This window comes from Furipterus horrens, unplaced genomic scaffold (assembly GCF_987537825.1).
Source record: "Furipterus horrens unplaced genomic scaffold, mFurHor1.1.pri manual_scaffold_1, whole genome shotgun sequence".
NCBI classification, from domain to species: Eukaryota; Metazoa; Chordata; class Mammalia; order Chiroptera; family Furipteridae; genus Furipterus; species Furipterus horrens.
The window spans coordinates 111339632-111360104 of NW_028327171.1; the positions used below are offsets into that span (position 1 = coordinate 111339632).

At 36.6% G+C, this 20473-nt stretch overlaps 1 protein-coding gene across 1 annotated transcript in view; it reads left to right on the top strand.

Moving 5' to 3' along the window:
- PAK2 (p21 (RAC1) activated kinase 2) overlaps positions 1–20473 on the top strand; it is a 109335-nt gene that overhangs the window by 66808 nt on the left and 22054 nt on the right. The window contains exons 3-10 of the mRNA XM_090278327.1: positions 4581–4681; positions 11195–11342; positions 12891–12922; positions 13880–13987; positions 15861–15993; positions 16942–17005; positions 18515–18563; positions 18995–19107. Coding sequence (XP_090134453.1) covers positions 4581–4681; positions 11195–11342; positions 12891–12922; positions 13880–13987; positions 15861–15993; positions 16942–17005; positions 18515–18563; positions 18995–19107 — 748 coding nt within the window. The remainder of the gene's footprint in view (positions 1–4580; positions 4682–11194; positions 11343–12890; positions 12923–13879; positions 13988–15860; positions 15994–16941; positions 17006–18514; positions 18564–18994; positions 19108–20473) is intronic.

Genomic DNA, 20473 nt, shown 5'->3' on the forward strand with positions numbered 1-20473 from the left:
GTATTTATTTTCAGTTATAATCTAGAAATTATTAAAGAAATATAAAAGCATAAAGAATAAAATTTTTTCCTTTCAAATAATGGAAACATGGATATTGCTAAAAAATACAACCAAAAAATGTCTTTAACATTAATTAATCAGAACCTCCAGTAGTTGGCTTTGCAAAACATTTGTAATAGTCATCGCAAACAGTATTGCAATGCTCAAGGCATAACTACTTTCACAACACTTGAAAAAATATTTTGATACACGACTCATTTTGGATGCATAGCACCCAACACATCTTTTTCTGCTTATTGAGGGAGCCATATCTATGTTATTGTTAGAATTTCCTTCCATTTGAGTTTGAAATTGATGAAGTTTCAGGTGTAAAGGCTTATGCACACCTGTAGAGATTTCTGGACACCTTTTTATTCTGATACTGCATTACAAGATTTCTAATAAATATTCTTTAATTTACTTTCACACTGCTGTTCAGCATATGAATAGTCTGAAAGTTTATTCCTGTAGTATTCAAAATTGTAGAGAATATAATGGTAGGCCATGTGCTGGTGTTCCCTGGCCACGTTATATGTACCTATCATGTGGTACACAGTGTCAATTCCTGACTTCATTTCGTTGTAATATTCTATTATGTCAGGTTTTGAGAATCAAAATTTACAGCCTCATCGAAGTGCATACTTGAATCTAAAGTTACATTTTTTTCCCTTTTTGGGTATATGAGATACAAGTGTACAATCTGTACCAAAAGCAAATAAGTTGGATTTTTCAGGTCTGTTTTTAGAAGACACAATTCAGGAGGTAGTTGGGTTTATTCTTACGAACAGTGCCTATATGAAAGTTGCTTCTTTTTCAAATCAGGGATGAGATTTATATCAGTGAACAGTTATTTGCTGTAATATTGCATCCTGATGAGTAAATGAGTTCTGCAAGTCTCTTGATTACATCTGCTGGTTTATTACTAATCAGTTAAGGACCTTTGGGCTGCTTATTGGCGTATATCAAGGTTTCCTGTGTAAAATACTTCTGAATTGACCATAGCAGAAATTTTTGTACCATCCTTACTGGGCTTGGATGGAATATATAGTCTAGACCCATGTTTGCCTCTGAATCCAGATAACATTTTGTCTATTGTTATATATATTCTACCCCATAAAGTAACATAATTTACAGTTTTCTACAAATGCTGAGAAAATGCCTCTCACAGCCACTAATTTATCCACTTTCAGGTGTTCTAAGTAGGTAAGTTTGTCATCACACCTGATGCAATTGTGAATAAATCTAAATCTCTACAAAGATATCACAAGTCTAAAAATTTTAATCCCACTATCATCTGTAGCCCACAAATCCTGTAAATGTAGCCAGTTGCTGTGATGTAAACCAGCTAGATATGAGGTCTAAAAATGCTTTTAATTAGGGTTTGTCTATTGGTGTTGCAGTAGTTTGTGGAACAGAGACGCAGAGGCAATACCAGCAGGCAGAATGAGTGATCAGCAATGAATGGAGGGCCGTAGCTCGCTCAGGCTATCAGCAAAGACTAACAGTCCAACCGTTCCTTTTATTGAGTTACAAATGTTACTAAAAATAGAATTAAGAAAAAAAGAAAAATGTGCCATACATTCTTCCCACGGAATGAGGGTAAATGTTAATTTGCAAATTTACAAAGCAAAGCAGTAAACCATAGGTGTCTGTTCCACAAGATATGTTATCACTATGGGAAAGGAGACACTGTTCTTTTGCTTCTTTGTTCTCAGAGGCTTGCAATCCGGCCACCAGGAGCTGTGTGCAGCTGCTGGCGTCAGGGGGGACTCATGTGTGAGTCAGGGCTGGATGAGTCACAAGGCACCTGGACGTTGGGGCTTATGTGCAAGCCCCAGGTGCATTCCTTCTTGATTTCCTCTTCAATTGGTTTAACATCTTTCTTGTGAAAACCAGCTCAAGATAGAATTGATGTATTTATTTGTATATAATAAGATCTAAAATATCATTTGTGATAAAGCAGTTCCAAGTTTCAAGTTCTGTCTTGGCATTTTTTGCATTTGGCCCAACTAATGGAAGTTGATATAAAGTATTCTGCAGCTGTTTTCTAGTTTTTCTTCTTATTGGATTTGTCATCCATTTTGATTCTTTATCCTTTCCAAAAAAATACTCTTTGTTCTGTCTAATTCACCTTTACATTCTTCACTAAAAATATCTTGCTCAGTATCCGAATCTTCTGAATGAACTTCCACATAATCTTCATCTTCTAAACCACTTTGATTTTCACACTCGACTCTTATTCTCATCATTGGACTCAAGTAACATTTGCTGAAGTTCTTCAACATTGCTTGCATTATCAAATCAATGTATTTTTCCAGCCATTTACAATGGTAAATTTAAAAACAAAACAAAACAAGACCCACAACACTGATTTTGAAGTTTGTCAAGTAAATAAATAAAAAAAAAAACAACACCAATACTGACTTTGGAGTTCACAGGATCTCTCAGATATAATTTACTATTGAATATCACAGACCTTTAGGAAACATGTTATAATCAAACTGATGGCTTAAGCTTAAACATTATGGCTTATTATTTGTCAGGAAGAAACACGCAGCTAGTGGTGACCTATATACCCTATATACCCGACATATGTAACAATATTTAAGAAAAGAGTTTGTTTGTATCAGATCATAGTCCAAGAGTTACAGCTAAAAAAAAACAAGAAAGGAGATAAAGGGAATTACTTTTAAAATAATTAATCCAAAAGAGGAAAATAAAAACAAAGACCAGATAGAGACCATTAGAAAAGAAATAATAAGATGGTGAGTTTAAACCCAACTGTATTAATAATCACATTAAATATAACTGATCTAGACACCCCACTTAAAAGGCAGAGATTATTAGATTGCTAAAGCAAACCTAATAACATGCTGCCTATAAGAAATCCACTTAAAAAATATAAAACTATAAATAGGTTAAAATAAAAGAATTTTAAAAATATGCTAACAGCGAAAAGAAACCTGGACTGGCTATGCTAATATTAGACAAATTAGATTCAGTGCAATCCCAGTCAAAATCCCAGCAGGCTTTTTTGTAAAATTGTCAAGCTTATTCTAACATTCACATGGAAATGCAAAGGACCTAGCCAAAAAGCTTTGAAAAAAGAAAAAGTTACAGGGCTTATACTATGTAGTTTCAACACTTATTTTAAAACTTCAATAATCAAGGCAGACTGGCATTGGCATAAAGATAAAGAGAACATTCCAATAAAGTTGAGCTTCCAGAAATAGACCCAACAGTGGTTCAAAATGGCATTGACCTTCATGTGGCAACAATGGAAATTAGAAGAAATTTTGAGGTGAGAAAAACATTTTCAACCTAAATATATTTATAGTCAAAATTTACCAAGAAGAGGAAAAACACAGGATCCAGAAAATAGATTCTAGCACGGGACAAAGATGAGGGAAGTGCTAGGATATGAGCTATGCCAGAAACCTAGGCATAGATGACTGCTGCTAAGAACAGGGGAGTCCGAGGTAACTAGTAAAATAACACAAATTTAGCCCTGGCTGGTGCAGCTCAGTGGATTGAGTGCTGACCTGCGAACTAAAAGGTCACTGGTTCCATCCCAGTCTGGGCTCATGCCTTGGTTGTGGTCCAAGTCTCCAGTAGTGGGTGTGTGAGAGGCAACTGATCAATGTTTTCCTTTTTCCCTCCCCCTCCTCTGAAAATAAATAAATAAAATCTTAAAAACATACACACATTTACAGAGAGCATTGATAAGTGTGTGGTGGAAATGTTGCAAAAATAATTGGTGGAACCACAGAAAAATGGAAATTTTAAAATGTTGCAGTTTTTAAGTCAATAAAAAGGAAGGGTTGGTCCTGACCTATATGGTTCAGTGGGTTGGGCATAGTCCTGCAAAGCGAAAGGTTACTAGTTTGATTCTGGTCAGAGCACACACATGCCTGGGTTGCAGGCCAGTTGCTCAGTTGTAGGCATGCAAGAGGCAACTGATGAACATTTCTCTCACACATCAACATTTCTCTTCCTTTCTTTCTCCCTCACTTCCCCTCTCTATAAAAATAAGTAAATAAAATCTTTTAAAATAAGTATTTTCTTTTTTTAAAAAAAGTAAAGGTTAAAGTTGCACAAGAAAGTTGGTATGATCTTTGTAAACTACTTCACTATACAGTGTATATTATGTAGTTCTAGTATTGTAAATTGTTTTTTCTGGATGCATATAACCAAATGGAAATCGAATTTGATAGACTTTTCCAAATTGCTCAGTATATAAGATGTAGGCCTTTACTTATGAGAGAATGAACCAGTGTTTTAAGGGGCTGTCTCTTCTGCTCTGTGCCCTTTTAATCAGGCCTCGGACAGGGAATCTATGTCCCTCTCTAATCTGGACACTGGTTGTCCCCACCCCTGCTTGATGACAGGATTGTTACTGTACTTTATTTTATCTGTCAATCATTGTCTTTAGGGGAAATCTCTTTTCTAGAATAACTTTGTTCCTAATCTGTTTTAGAAAACAATATAAGCGTGATTAATTTTGTTTAAATAGGCTGATTCGTTTTTTTAATGCCCCTTAGGAAGTAAGAAGAAAGAGAAGGAACGGCCAGAAATTTCTCCTCCATCTGATTTTGAGCACACCATCCATGTTGGCTTTGATGCTGTTACTGGAGAATTCACTGTAAGTTTACCTAATTAGGATTCATTTTTATACCATCACTCAAGCTTTCCCATTCAGTGTTAAGTTTGAAGTTAACTTTCCTAGCTACATATTAACTGAATTCTTACTTTTTTTTCCTCCCAAAAGTGTTTGTGTATGGATGTATCTTTTTCGTAGGAAGCTGTGCCTATTAATTATAATTATGTAAAATAGATTTGGATAAACAGACCTTCAGAAAAATGGCCTTTTATCTTATTTTTTTAAGTTAAATTATATTTCACTGTTTATGCTGTTACAGTTGTCCCAAATTTCCCCAGTTTGTTCCTCTCCACCCATACCCACCCTCCACTTCCTAAGGCAATCACCTCACCATTGTCCATCACCATGGGTCATGCATATATATTCCTTGGCTACTATATTCCCTGTGCTGTACTTTGCATCCCCAAAGCTGTTCTGTAACTACCAATTTGAACTTCTTAATCCCTTCACCTTTTTCACCCATTCACCCTGCTCCCTTTCCATCTGGCAACCATCAAAACATTCTCTGTATCTATGATTGTGTTTCTGTTTTTGTTTTTTACATTCAATTATTAATATATATTTATTGCCATTTTGATCTTCTTAAAGAAGACGCTTTAACATTTCTATAATAATGGTTTGGTGATGATGAACTCATAGCTTTTTCTTGTCTGGGAAGTTCTTTATCTGTCTTTCAATTCTAAATGATAGCTCTGCTGGATAGAGTAATCTTGGGTGTAAGTCCTTGCTTTTTATCACTTTGAATATTTCTTGCCAGTTCCTTCTAGCCTGCAAGGTTTCCTTTGAGAAATCAGCTGACAGTCTTATGGGAACTTCCCTGTAGGTAACTAACTGCTTTTCTCTTGCTGCTTTTAAGATTCTCTCTTTGTCTTTAATCTTTGGTTTTTTAATTATGATGTTCTTAGCTTTGGCCTTTTTGGGTTCATCTTGTTTGGGACACTCTGTGCTTTCTGTACTTGTATGTCTGTTTCCTTCACCAAGTTAGGAAAATTTTCTGTCACTACTTTTTTCAAATAGGTTTTCAATTTCTTGCTGTCTCTCCTCCTTCCAGCAACACAGTGATGCAAATGTTGGTATGCTTGCAGTTGTTCCAGAGTCTGCTTACATACACTATCCTCATTTTTTTTTTTTGGATTATTATTTTTCTTCTTCTTGTTCTGATTAGGTATTTCTTGCTTCCTTATATTCTAAATTGCTGATTTGATTCTCAGTTTCCCTCCACTCTACTGTTGATTCCCTGTAAGTTGTTCTTCATTTCAGTTAGTGAATTCTTCATTTCTGACTGTTTTGTTTTTTTTTTAAAGCTGTGGAAGTTCTCACTAAATTCACTGAGCACTCTTATAACGAGTATTTTGAATCTGCATCTAGTAGATTGCTTGTCTCCGTTTTGTTTGGTTCTTTTCCTGGAGTTTTGATCTATTCTTTCATTTGGGCCATATTTCTTTGTCTCCTCATTTTGGCAGCCACCCTGTGTTTGTTTTATGTAGTAGGTAGAGTTACCACGACTCCCTGTGTTGGAGCATGGCCTAATGTAGTAAGTGTCTTATAGGGTTCAGTGGCACAGCCTCTCCTATTACCCAATCTGGGTACTTGAGGTGTACCCACTATGTGGGCTGTGTACACTCCCATGTTATAGTTGAACCTTGAAAGCTGTTGGCAGATCAGTGGGAGCTATTTATCCAGGCCGATCAACTGTAGGGACTAGGGACTGGCTCTGACCACTAACCACTGACCACTGACCATCAACCATCCTGGAGGATCAGCTGGTCAGGGGCCCACTCCATAGGCCAGGACTTACTTCAGCAGGGCTCTGGTGCCTGCTGAGTCTACCCCTTGACCGTGTCGCTTGTGGAATTGGTTGGGTGGTGGTATTCCCATGTGGTCTGTAGCTGTCCACTGGGTGCACGCACTCTGGGGCCTCCTGTGAGGTACAGGCTAAAGTCAACCACCACCTGTATTCTGACTGGAGTCAAGCAGCATAAGCTGCAAAGCAGTCTGCAGTTGGCTGCTACTTGTGCTGGGTTTGGAGGTACCCAAGTGAGTACAGCTGTGAACCAAGGCCAGCTGCTGCTAGTGCTGGGCCTGGGGTGACTTAGCAATAGGCATGGGGCACACTGAGGCCAGATGCTGCTTGTTTGAGAGAATTTAGGAAAATCTGAAGCATGACCCAAGACAAGCCTTTCATATGGAAAAGCTACTGGAAACAGCTTGGGCGGCCTCAAGCTGTAAGCCAAGTTAATGAAGTCTCAGATATGGCACTGGCCAGCAGGGTCTGTGGCTCTGTAGGGTAATGGCTCAGAAAAGAAACAATGGCTCTGCCAGCACTTTTGTCTGGGAAAAAGCTGCCCTTCCAGCTCTCACCCTGATGCCAGATACTTCAGTTCCTCCCTGTATGCTTCTGGTGCCTTTCAGTCTGTTCCTTCTTTGCTGGAGCTCCGAGGGTGTGAGTCCAAGTAAGTTTGTGGGCAGGCTCTGCAAGAAGAACTGCCTAGGATTCTAGCAGTTTGTCTTCCACAGCCTCAATCCCCTCTGTTTTTTACAGCCAGAAGTTATGGGGACTTACCTTCCTGGCACTGGAACACTGGGCAGGGGCGCCTGTTGTGGGGCTTGGGCCCCTCAGTCCTGAGATATCCCTCCTAGTTTTTATCCACCACACATGGGTATGGAATTAGCCCTTTCCATGTCTCCGCCCTCCTACCAGTCTTGATGTGGTTTCTTCTTTAATTCTGTAGTTGTGGGACTTCCATTCAGCTCTATTTTTGGCAGTCCTGAATAATGGTGGTGGGTAGTTGTAATTTTGATGTGGTTGTGCGAGGAAGCAAGCCATGTTTATATATGCTGCCATCTTGAATGGAAGTCTTAAGATGATCAAAAACTACGCCTTTTAGTATTCAGAAAACTACAGAACACTGAAGAAAGAAATTAAGGAAGATACAAATAAATGGAAGCACATACTGTGTACATGGATTGGAAGAATTAACATTAAAATGTCCACACTGTGAGAAATGCTCACAATAAAAACCGGGACACAGGACTTGAGCAGCAAAGTGAGGCGTTTATTCACAAGTCTGTGGAGTTGGACGCACCCTCAGCCAGGAGAATGTGCGCGCCAAGTAGACAAAGAAAACTGGTTTTATAGTCTTAGCTTCCCCACCCTGAAATTGCCACGCTAAAGTGAGAGCGTTTAGCTCTCCCTCCCTAACTCAATTAGCTCTCCCTCCCCTCTCCTTCTCCCCTGTTTCTTCGTCGTCGTCGGCAGCCGTCCGTCTCGAGAGACGATGGTGTAGCTTCTTAAGTGTCTATCTGCACCGCCGAGAATGGCTGTGCAGTCCGACTCGGGAGTGACACGGCATCTGTCTCCTCCCGTGTTGAATTGACATCTTGCGATGACACTGGAGTGTCCTCTCCAGTGGAGCTGAAGCTACAGAGCCTGGGCAGGGTGATATGGAGGGTCTGCTGTTGCCCATGCAGCAGACCCCCCCTCTCTTCGCAGCTGAAGGGTCCAAGGGAAAGACGGAGTCGATACAGCTTGGCTTCAGGTGCGCCGCAGGAGTTGCCGGTGTTGACTACAACGTCAAACCGCCTTAGGGACTCCGGCTCCGGATTTTCTGTCGGGGTTTACTCCCTTAGCCTTTCCCCAGAAGAGGTATGCCGCAAGGCAGCGGAGGTTTTTTGGAGTCAGAGTTTTCCTTCTCTGATGTACCCTGACTGGAAGATCGAACCAGCGACACTTAGCTCGCAGGCCGACGCTCAATCCACTGAGCTAAACCAGCCAGGGCTCCCCTGTTTCTACATTACTGGTTACTCTGGAGTTACAATCGAACACAATTATCTAAATAACCCTATTGTGATTTGTAAATATGCTAATGCTGTCAACTCCCTTCTCCCATTTTCTCTTTGCTGGTGGTGACTGTCTTTCTACTGGTTTGGGAGCCACTATTTCCTTGTTTCTTACAATACTACCCAAAGCAATCTATAGATTCAACAGCAATCCCTATTAAAATACCAATGACATATTTCACAGAATTAGAACAGATATTTCAAAAATTTATATGGAACCAAAAACGACCCTGAATAGCTTCAGCAATCTTAAGAATGAAAAACAAAGTAGAAAAGGTCATAATACCTAATACCAAACTATACTACAAGGCCACTGTAATCAAAACAGTCCAGTACTGGTATAAGAATAGACACATAAATATATGGAACATAATATAGAGAGCCCAGAAATAAACCCAGGTCTTATATGGTCGATTAATATTTGACAGAGGAGGAAGAAACATAAAATGGAGTGAAAAGAGCCTCTTCAACAAATGGTACTGGAAGAACTGGACAGGTACATGCAAAAAAAAAGAAACTAGACCACCAACTTACACCACACACCAGAATAAACTCAAGATGGATAAAAGACTTAAATGTAAGCAGTGATACCATAAAAGTCCTAGAGGAAAACATAGGCAGGAAAATTTCAGATATCCCACGTAGCAATATTTTCACTGATATATCTCCTAGGGCAAGGGAAATAAAGGAAAGAATTAACAAATGGGACTACCTTAAACTAAAAAGCTTTTGCTCAGCTCAAGAAAACATCAACAAAATGAAAAGAGAACCAACTGTATGGGAAAATATAATTTGCCAGTGATACCTCAGACAAGGGTCTGATCTCCGAAATATATAAAGAACTCATACAACTCAACACCAGGAAGACAAACGATCTGGTTAAAAGATGGGCAAAGAACCTGAACAGATACATCTCCAAGGAGGACATACAGAGGGTCCATAGGCATTTGAAAGGATGCTCAACATCACTAGTCATCAGAGAGATGCAAATTAAAACCACAATGCAATACAGTAGTCCCTCCGTTTATCACGGCCTCACTGTATCGCGGGATTTTTAAAAATATTATATTTAATTAATTATCGCGGATCTTTCGCTATATTGCGGGATTTTGCGGTACTGTATACATATCTTGTTAAAGTTACATAGGTTTAAGAGTGTAGAATGTGTTTAGGAACATAAGTACTGTTTATAAAAGTGTGGAAAGGTTAATAAGGGACTGGGAATGGTTTATAAGTGTGTGGAAGGGGTTTATAAAGCCTTAAAATATATATAAATACTAAAATAAATGGTAACGTTCCTACTTCGCGGATTTTCACCTATCGCGCGGGGTCTAGAACGTAATACCCGTCATAAGTGAGGGAATACTGTACCACCTTACACAGGTCAGAAAGGCCATCATTAACAAATCAACAAACATGTGCTGGCAAGAATGTGGAGAAAAGGGAAACCTACTGCACTGTTGGTGAGAATGCAGACTGGTGCAGCCACTATGGAAAATAGTATGGAATTCCCTCAAAAACTAAAAATGAAACTACCTTTTGATCCAGCAATTCTGCTGCTGAGATTATACCCTAAGCATCCTGAAACACCAATTCAAAAGAACCTATGCACCCCTATGTTCATAGCAGTGCTATTTATAATAGCCAAGCGCTGGAAACAGCCTAGGTGCCCATCAGTGGATGAGTGGATCAAGAAAAACTGTGGTGCATTTACACAATGGAATATTATGCAGCAAAAAGAAAGAAGGAACTCCTACCTTTTGCGACAACATGGATGGAACTGGAGAGTATTATGCTTAGTGAAATAAGCCAGGTGGCAAAAGACAAATATATCATATGATCTCACGTATAATGGGAACCTAATGAACAAAACAAACAAATGAGCAAATTAGAACCAGAGGCCTGGAAACAAGGAAAAGACTGGCAGTGACCAGAGGGGAGGTAGGAGGGGGAGAAAGAGGGAAAGAAGGGGAAGGGTCTAGTCAAGGGACTAGTTTAAATGACCCATGGACATGGACAATAGGGTGGGATTGACTGGGGAAGTGGGGTGCAGTGGAGAGCAACGGGAAAATTTGGGACAACTATAATAAAACGACAATAAAAAAATACATTAAAAAAATTCAAATGAGTAAGAATAAATTTAGGAGGAGCAGCTGTAAAGGCTCTTATACAACCTAACTGCTGAAAAGTTAAAAATAAAACAGTTCTGTCTTTGCCACTGTTAAATGTAGCTTCCAAATTCTACAATAATTTTTCAAAAAAAATGTAAAGTGACTTTAGAAAAAAACTTTAAACAGTAAAATTCAAAGTTCACAATTCAAAAGTGCACAAGGCATGAAAAGATTTTCTACTCATCAGTTCTACCCTCCAGAAGTAAACTTTGTAGCAGATTTGTATGTCACCAATTTTTGTGATCATATGAAAGTATATGTGCATGGGGAAATATGTTTAAAGGTATATGTTAGACCATAAACAAATGCTGTATTCTAATAATAAAATATCCTAGGTGTCATTTAAAAAGAAAAAAACAAAGACTAGGACTAAAGTCAAACCTGTAGTTGTGTAGATTGATTTATGTGTTTTGTCATTTGCCTCTGGAAATTGATTTTATTAGAGCAACTTAAAACAACTAATTTCTAACTGTCTCGTTGTTAGGGCATGCCAGAACAGTGGGCTCGATTATTACAGACTTCCAATATCACCAAACTAGAGCAAAAGAAGAATCCTCAGGCTGTGTTGGATGTCTTAAAGTTCTATGACTCAAACACAGCGAAGCAGAAATATCTGAGCTTTACTCCTCCAGGTAAGACATCAGTTACAGTAATTCTAAAAGGCTGATTGAAATGAGATTGCAGAGTTGTGATGCTCTTCTAGATAAAAAGATTGCTTATTGCTTCTTAAAAATAAAACAAAAACTAAGCTATGGTTTTTTTCTCTTTTTGTCCACCTTTTCCCTTGCATAGATTTACCCTTTATAAAGTAATTGGAGCAGCTCTTATCCATAATTTGGAATCTAGGGATTATATTATTCTCTTAGTTTTGACAAAAGTGGATACATTTGCCTTTTGTTTATTTGTTTTTTTTCTCTTCACTGCTTATTAAATAGAATGGAAAGATGCTGAGCTATAGTTTATATTAGAAATATATTTATTGTTAGTGAGACAAGAAGAGGCTTGTTTTACCATATAAATGCACAGACTTTGAAGTAAAAATGTTTAAGTCTACTCAAAAATTGAAATTTACCAAATATATAAACAAAATAAGCATTAGACTAAGAGAATTTATACCTCAAAATTGAAATATTAAGTAAGAACTGGAGAATAGTGGGTTTTAAAAAATAGTATGTTTATTTGAATTAGGATCAGAATAAAGTTTATACATTGCAGTTGATTGCTACATTTCTTGAATCTTTTTTGATATTTATGCTTCCCCTGTCTTATGCTGGTTCTCAGGGTCTCTTTTCCTTGCAATTTAATTTGTTAAAGAAACAAGATTGTTTGTCTTGTTTCCATAGCATGGATTTTACTAATGACATCCCATGTCATTTAATGTGTTCCTTTGTCCCCTGAAGTCATACATGTAGTTTTTTAAAACAATGTGATGGAGCTAAAATCATACATGTGGTTTTAATTGTACTTAGTTTGATTGCATCATTGCAGAGAGAAAAACCACTTCGCAAGTGATTTCGACCTTTTTTATTTTGTCTAGTACATCTTAGGAAAAAGTTGGACTTGTCCCTAGAACTTTTCTGTCAGCTAGTAAGTTTGTAAATTAGTGATTTAAAAAAAAAACTATATTGGACCAGAAATTGTACATTTCATTAATATAGCTATTGTATATATATGTGTGTGTGTGTGTGTGTGTGTGTGTGTATTTAAAAAGTAAAACAGAACAAAACTTCCTCTTCTAAACTCCAGAGTATTTTAACATTGTCTTCATGAACTGTTTTGCCTTTAGGGATTTGCTTTGATATTGATCACAGTTTATGTTAAGAATTGTCCTTTGCACACTTGCCATTGCGTGTTTGCTTTAAATTTCTCGATAGGCAATTTTCTGGAGAAAATATTGTTGTGAATAAATTTGTTTTGTGTAATAAGTACAGATTGACAGGTGTAATTTACATGCTGTAAAATCCACCCATTTGAAGTATATACATAATTCAGTGATTTTTAGTAAACTTACAGAGCTCCATAAAGACTGACTCAGTCTTATATGAATTCTTGTTTGAATACTGATATTGTCATTTTCTCAAGACTTAAGAACATTTTACTTGCTCTTGCTTCTTATCTTTTTTTTTGACATTTTATTTTTTGAAATATTAACTCAGCATTATTATCTTTTTCATATTCAGAGAAAGATGGCTTCCCTTCTGGAACACCAGCAGTGAGTTAATATGTTATTTCTTATAGCTCTTGTTCTTATTTAAGTTACTTAAAACAAATTTCAGTTTTCATTTTGCTTTCTAAAATAAAGTACAGCTATTAGAAACAAATAACTCCTTAATATATGTTTTAGCTAGCCACTTGATTAGTTGAGGACTCCATATTAAACAAATAGAATATCCTTAATATGATACTCAAAGTGACTAAAACTTATGATCTAGAACAGGTTAGCTACTTTTGGCAGTGTTTCCACATATCTAAATATGAATACAAAGAACTTGCTAGTCTTTTCCCTCTGGCACCATTCTACTGAATATAGACTGTGGAGACATACTGAACAATAGAGAAGCCTGTCAGTCTTCACAATTGTCTGAAACTTTATCTAAGTTATCATGTAAGCACAGTTAGCTCCTGCAAAGTCACTTTCATTTTCAATTCCTCAGAAGGAAATAGTCTCCTGGAGTTATATGAAGATTAAATGAGATAACTTGTAAAGTACCTACCTAGTACACACCTAGCATATAGTAATCTCTATATAAAGGTTAATGTCTTCCTCTTCTGCTTCATTAGCCACCTTTTTTCCTCTGGTGAGTGTAGCTGTTTTAAATTACTGAAAATGACTGACTTAAAGCCAAGAGGATCTTTGTTTTTGGTCTTAACAAATAAAGTGATTGTTTACTTTTAGGGTTTGTTTAAAGGGTATACAATTCTCTATATAACTTTGGGCATAAATTCTTTCTTAAAAATACTTGATGTTTATCATATTTATTTCATAAACTTATTTAGAAAGTTGTCTTCAGATTTTAAGTGATTATATTAGAGCCAGTGTGGATTTATCATTTTGAAATGAGCTGTTAAAGAAATACAGTTTTTTAAATATGTTAAAAAAGATAGTCATATGTTAACATATTGTTAAATTTGACTTGTCTTCCTCAACTTTGCTCATTGATAAATGCAGCTGAATACCAAGGGATCAGAAACATCAGCAGTAGTAACAGAGGAAGATGATGATGATGAAGAGGCTGCTCCTCCTGTTATTGCTCCACGACCAGATCATACAAAATCAGTGAGTGTCTTAGTGAATTGGGTTGTGTGTGTCTGTGCATGTGTGTTTTAAAAAGCTGTCTGTATTTGACTTCCAATGATCAATTCTTAAAAGCCCTCATGCTTAAAATATTTTAGTGTGGGGAAATTTGACTAGAAGATCTTTACCTAAAGACTACTTGTCAAAAAATCTAGCTTTCTGAAAAATTAAAATTGAATGGGTTCATTAAAAGTTAAAATACTTCTCATTGTTTTTTTTCTTTTTTATTGATTTTGTTGTGATACAGTTCTATAATACTTAATATATGTGTTAGCTAGCCATTTGATTCGTTGTGGAAGCCACGTTAAACAGATAGAATATCCTTGATATGACATCAGCCCAAGTCAAGCCTCCTTCCGTGACCATTTATCTCCCTTTTCCCTCTTCTACCTTCCCCATCCTCTTTCTGTCTGGTAATCACCATACTGTTGTCTCTGTCTATGAGTTTGTTTTGTTTTTGCTTAATCCTTCACCTTTATCACCCAGCCCCTCAAGCCCCCCTCCCCACTTCTCATTGTTTTTTCTTTCTCTGTTACACCTTCTCTTCCAGAGAATTCATCTATTTTCTCTGGCTTTCTCTGTTTATCTCAGTGCAGAAAACTGCTATATCTAAAACTTAGATCTTCATATCCAAATTATATATTTTATCTCCGATTTTACATTTCTCTCAAAGCCTTGGTGTCATTTGAGGGGCTGCTAAGACTAAAATCCAAAACAGATGTAGGAGGATCTTAACAATAATGACCTTAGCTGGAGACAGAGTCCTGTCCCTCTGCCTGTGCTAATACTTAACAAGCAGAGGTAAATTAAGGTTGGTTGAGGCCCCGGGCACAGAATAAAATATTGGGCCCCTTAAAAAAAAGAGAGGGAAAATAAAAATATTTATTTATACGTACAGAAAACTATTTTTAAACCGTAAATGAAACAAGTACATATCCACAAACTAATTTACGGAAGTCTGCACTGCAGGAGACCTTTGTAAGTACAAAGTAGCAAATAACGATTCTATTGCTCCGATGAGTGGTAGCGCAGCTGCACGCGGGGCCTATGCAGCGTAGTATGTGTATAGTATGCAGCGTAGTAATGAAAGAGTGAAAATAAGTGAACATAAACATACTGTCAGGTTTTAGCGCCGATTGTAAACTTGTGCGTAATTAAAATTGCACATATGAAACCAAACTTTGTGTCATTAGAAAAAAGTGTAAAGTTGGGGTTTTGCGGGGCCCTTCAGAAGTTGGGGCCCAGGGCACGCACCCATTGCGCCCACTGTTAAATCCGCCTCTGTTTACAAGTAAATTAGGGAAAGGGGCTGTGCAGTGTGGCGTGTAGGGGAGTGGTGGTACACTTGGTAGGTAATGCTCTGAGGAATGCAATGCATCCTGAGCTAATGACAGAGGGCTCTCTTTTTTTTTCTCTCCTAGAACTGGCTGTTGGAATAACAAATAGAAATCATACTGGTACAAAATTTGGCACGGAATTAATAGTTATTTTAATATCAAAGTTTCTGTTATTTTGCTCTTTATTTCTCTTTTGCGATAAAAACATGATTTTAAACTTCTTTTTACTTCATTACTAGCATATCGTTTTAGATCTGGTTACACTTAAATTTCATTCACAGATCTGTTCTTTTGCTAGAAGGATTTAAAAGAAAGACATAGTGTGCCAAAGGAAAATGTTTTACATTTATTCTTCTTAGTTACAAGTCTTTTGTGAGATAGGTCTGAAAATATTATTTTCATTCTTTAGAATACTGGAGACAACTTAGTTTTGATTAAAATCAAAGAACTGAATAGTGTGCCAGTAAGAATACCTAAAAATATTTTTTCTAAAAATCAGTAAATAACTCTCTCTGCAGATTTATACACGGTCTGTAATTGACCCTATTCCTGCACCAGTTGGTGATTCTAATCTTGATGGTGGTGCCAAGTCTTCTGACAAACAGAAGAAGAAGACCAAAATGACAGATGAAGAGATCATGGAGAAATTAAGTATGTTTTCTACCTTTTACATTATTCTGAAATTGTCAGCAGCTCTTGCAACATTTGATCCAGATAGATTTTTATTTATACCCTATATTTTTGCTTAAGAGATAAAGAATAAATTGTTTTTTTCCAGGAACAATAAGCTTCAATTAAAATTTTGTAAAGCCCCCAAAATATTCTCCTGTACTTATTTAGTATGATGTGTTGACTAGTGAGCAACTCTTTTTTCCCAAAGGGCCAAATCTAAGGGTCATAGCTGGAAACTTTTTCAAAGGAAGTTTGTATATATATATGCATACCTGTAGCTTCTCAATATAAGACTACAAAATGACCGTAAGTAACTAAATAAAACAACCTTCCTGTGCGGATTATTTGTAGGCATAAAATGTATTTTTTTTAACTGTCATTGGCCTGGATCAAGCATTGGAAATAATGTACATAGTGCCAGGGAATAAGTAGCACAAATGTCTGATATACAAGTTTATAGCAACTATAGTTACAAAGAACACCTACATGGAGGGATCAAGGGAAAATACTATAATTATAGTAGCTGTAAGACCTACATAAAATTTGGTTATTGTCCAACCAACTAGTTTCAAAACCTGTTTCTTAGTTGTAACTTTGTGAACTTTCCTAAAACAGATTTATGATTAGTTCATTTTAGAGTAGTTTTTATAGTAATAAGTGGTTTTCTAAATATATTGTAAGATCAGATACATGTGGGAAGAGTCAGAAAGCCATTTAGGGTTATTCCTTTGGATAGTATTTATATATGTGAATTTCTTTAGTGTTTTGTGTTTGAACCATACAGTATTTTTTGAACATAATGTTATGTTTGAAACCACTGTTCTAAAATCAGCGGTTTATGAAAAGGAATAATAATATAAGAATTAACTCACAATTTTGAAATGCTTGAATGTGCTTGTAACTTTTTGTTGCTTTTATTTTAAATAGGAACTATTGTAAGCATAGGTGACCCTAAGAAAAAATACACAAGATATGAAAAAATTGGGCAAGGGTAAGTATTTGTGACTTATCACAATATTCAGTACTTGCTAAGTGTAAAGCGTGATTGCCGCTTTTGCCTGCTGACATTGAGCGCTTCCAGGCTTCTGTGAGTTGTGTCCTTAGACTTGTGTATGTAAGCAATGCATTTATTCTAGATTCTTTTTAGAAACTGTATTACTTAGCCATGACTGTACATTGTTTCTTCTTAAGTGTTATTGCTCATTACTGCTAAGGGATTAGATGGGTGGAAAAATTGCTCATTAAAAATACTTAAAAGGCCCTGGCTGGCGTGGCTCAGTGGATTGGGTGCCAGCCTGTGAACCAAAGGGATGCCGGTTTGATTCCCAGTCAGGGCACATGCCTGGGTTGTAGGCCAGGTCCCCAGTTGGGGACCCGTAAGAGACAACCACACATTGTTGTTTCTCTCCTTCTCTTTCTCCTTTCCCCTTTCTCTAAAAATAAATAAAATCTTAAAAAAAAAAAAAACAACTTAAGAGATTATAAGAATATTTACTGCAAGGTTACAGGCAATAAAAACATGCATTTTAATCACATACATTAAATATTGATCTTTGAGACTACTGATCTTGTGGTTTTGTCCAGTAATTTGTATTTTTAAACTATATTAACTAAACTTTTCTGTTGCTTAGGAACAAATGAATATCTGGGGTTTTTAATATTACTAATATGTGGAAAATGTTCTGTGAATTTAGAAAGAGAGCTAAAGTCTTTTTGAAAGTTTCCTTATGAATTTTCTTTCAAAAACTAAATTCAGTTGCAGCATTGGTTTTAATAACAGAAATTTGAAAATCACCTTAACTTTCTTAAGTATGATAATGGATAAATTGTAATATATTGATTAATATATGTAATAATAATAATTTTGAATGAACAAGAATGACATTAACAAAAAGCAAGAAAAAAACAAAAATAACATCTATTTCATATGGATGACCACCCCAAATCCAGTGTTGAATTTAAAAAGAAAATTGCAGAAAATACATAGTGAAATCATTATATGAAGTTTAAAAATTACGTTAAAGATATTCTGTAGAGATACACACCTATGTCCTTTATAGATAATGTATAGATAAATGGGTGGAACTGATGCACATCAAATACAAAATGAACACCAAATACAGAGCACTTTTGTGAGGAAGGAGGATGTCTTTGGAAATGGCCCACAAGAACCTTCATCTTTATTTGTAGTGCTTTGTTTTTTAAGCAGAGAGGTGGATGCATGGTTATATGTTGCTTTTTTTTCTCTCCTTTCTTTATCTTTTTCTTACATTTTTGTAGGTATGACATTTGTGACTAATTCCTAACAATTTTTGACCACAGGGATTGCCTCTTTTTCTTATTTTTTATCCCATTTTGTTTTTGTTTTTACTCTTGTTAAAGATATTAACTCTTAAATGTTTAATCCTTTTTCAGTTGTTCTAAGTATAAAGTCTTTGGTTGTTATAAATGGTAGTGATTTAGAAACCTTAAACCTGGTTGTGTCTCCTTTTCCCCCTAGGGCTTCTGGTACAGTTTTCACTGCTACTGATGTGGCTTTGGGACAGGAGGTAGCTACTTTTTCATTGTTCTGGGTGTTATCATTAGCTTTTAGTATAGGAGGAAACTAGATAAACCTGTGAATAATCAATAGAAACCTCTTTTTCAGTTGAATATGTTGGAAGAATTATTCTCTGTGATTTTATAGTACTTTTCTTATTAAAGGGAAAAAAGAAGGACTAAATGTGTTGTTTCATAGATAAGCAAATGTTATAAAAAATAGTTTACCAGCTTGGAATGAAAAGAGAATTCCAAGCACTGGGCTACCCTTGGGTTAGCTAATCAGTTTCTAGAGAAATCTAAAAATATTTGGGCTCACCCTGACTGGTGTAGCTCAGTCGATTGGTATTATTAACTGGTTGGTATTTGTAACTTTGTTAAGAGACTTAAGAAACTTGTTCTGATTTTTTTTTTTTTTTTTTTTTTTCTGTTTCTATCATAGGTTGCTATCAAGCAGATTAATTTACAGAAACAGCCAAAGAAGGAATTGATCATTAATGAGATTCTGGTGATGAAAGAATTAAAGAATCCCAACATAGTTAACTTCTTAGACAGGTAAATATGAATATTTCTCAAGCATTGGAACAAAAATGTGGAGTTTTTAAATCTCATGATTTTGGGGGGTAGCCGCTTTAGTTAGACCACAGTAGAATGTCAATGCTGAAAAGTAAGCTTGAAGGAGAGGGAAAAATAACACATTGCGGTTGAACAGGTTCTTTTTCTACATAGAGGTCACTTGGCAAGTGAGAGAAGGCAGTTAGAAGGACATTGTTGCTGATGCTCATATTAATTACAAGTGTTGAGAAGCAGAAGCATTAAGGGAATATAATTCATATTTTGACTAACAGAAGTGATGGGTCACCCAGTTTTTAAACTTTCAGATGAATTTTTATTTCAAATGCTTCATGGGCAAAAGTATCTCTCTCAAAACCTCATTTAATTTAGTAATTGATGTTAATATTAAGCATATCTTATGCCCTGGCCAGGTGGCTCAGTTGGTTGCAGCGTGATCCCACACACCAAAAAGGTTGCAGGTTCAGTCCCCGGTTGGAGTGCCTACAAGAGGCTACCAATCGATGTTTCTGTCTATCTCTCTCCCTCTCCCTCTTCAGTCCTCTCTCTCTAAAATCAATACACATCTTGAATGAGGATATTTTTAAAGCCTATTTTAAAACTATGTGTGTTTTTTAAAAGCAATTACATGTATGTGAATGAAAGAAGAGTAATAGAAAATAAATGAAAATTATAATGGTGATTGTACTGGAGATAGATGATTATAGGTGATTTTCTTACTTCCATATTTAAATTTGTTTTGAACGGAGTAATGGTGATCCGTTTTAAGACTTTAGCCCTAGTAATGGGGACCATGTTCATAGAAATAAACTTTCCGGGTACATTTTAAAAATAGTATTTTAAGTCAGTTTATCGTGATGGTTCAGAAAAGCTGTAAGTTTTCCAGACCTGGTGTAGTCCACCACAACAAAGACCGAACATTTCAGCACAAATAGCCCAAGAGCCATGACATTTACCTAAGGTTGTTGGTCAAGCTATACAGGGTTCTGGCCAGATGAACCAACTCCACCTTCAACCAAGTGGTGCTGAAGTGTTTGTTCATCAGTTGCACCAACCAGCCACCTCACTCTCTTTCCTGGATGATCTGGAAGATGAACTTTCCAGTCGGAAGGGCAAAACCACTGAATTTGTAGGGACTGTAACCAATGATGTTTATTTCCAAGAGGTGCCCAAACTGAAGGTTTGTGTACTTCATGTGATTAGCCACATCCTTATGGCCAGGAGCAAGATTCTCACTTTCAACCAGCTGGCCCTGAACTTCCCCAAGGGCTGTGGCATCATCTTGCTTTCTAGTCCTCAGAAGGGCCAACAGGTGCACAGTCATTTTGGCAAGGCCCCAGTAGCCCCT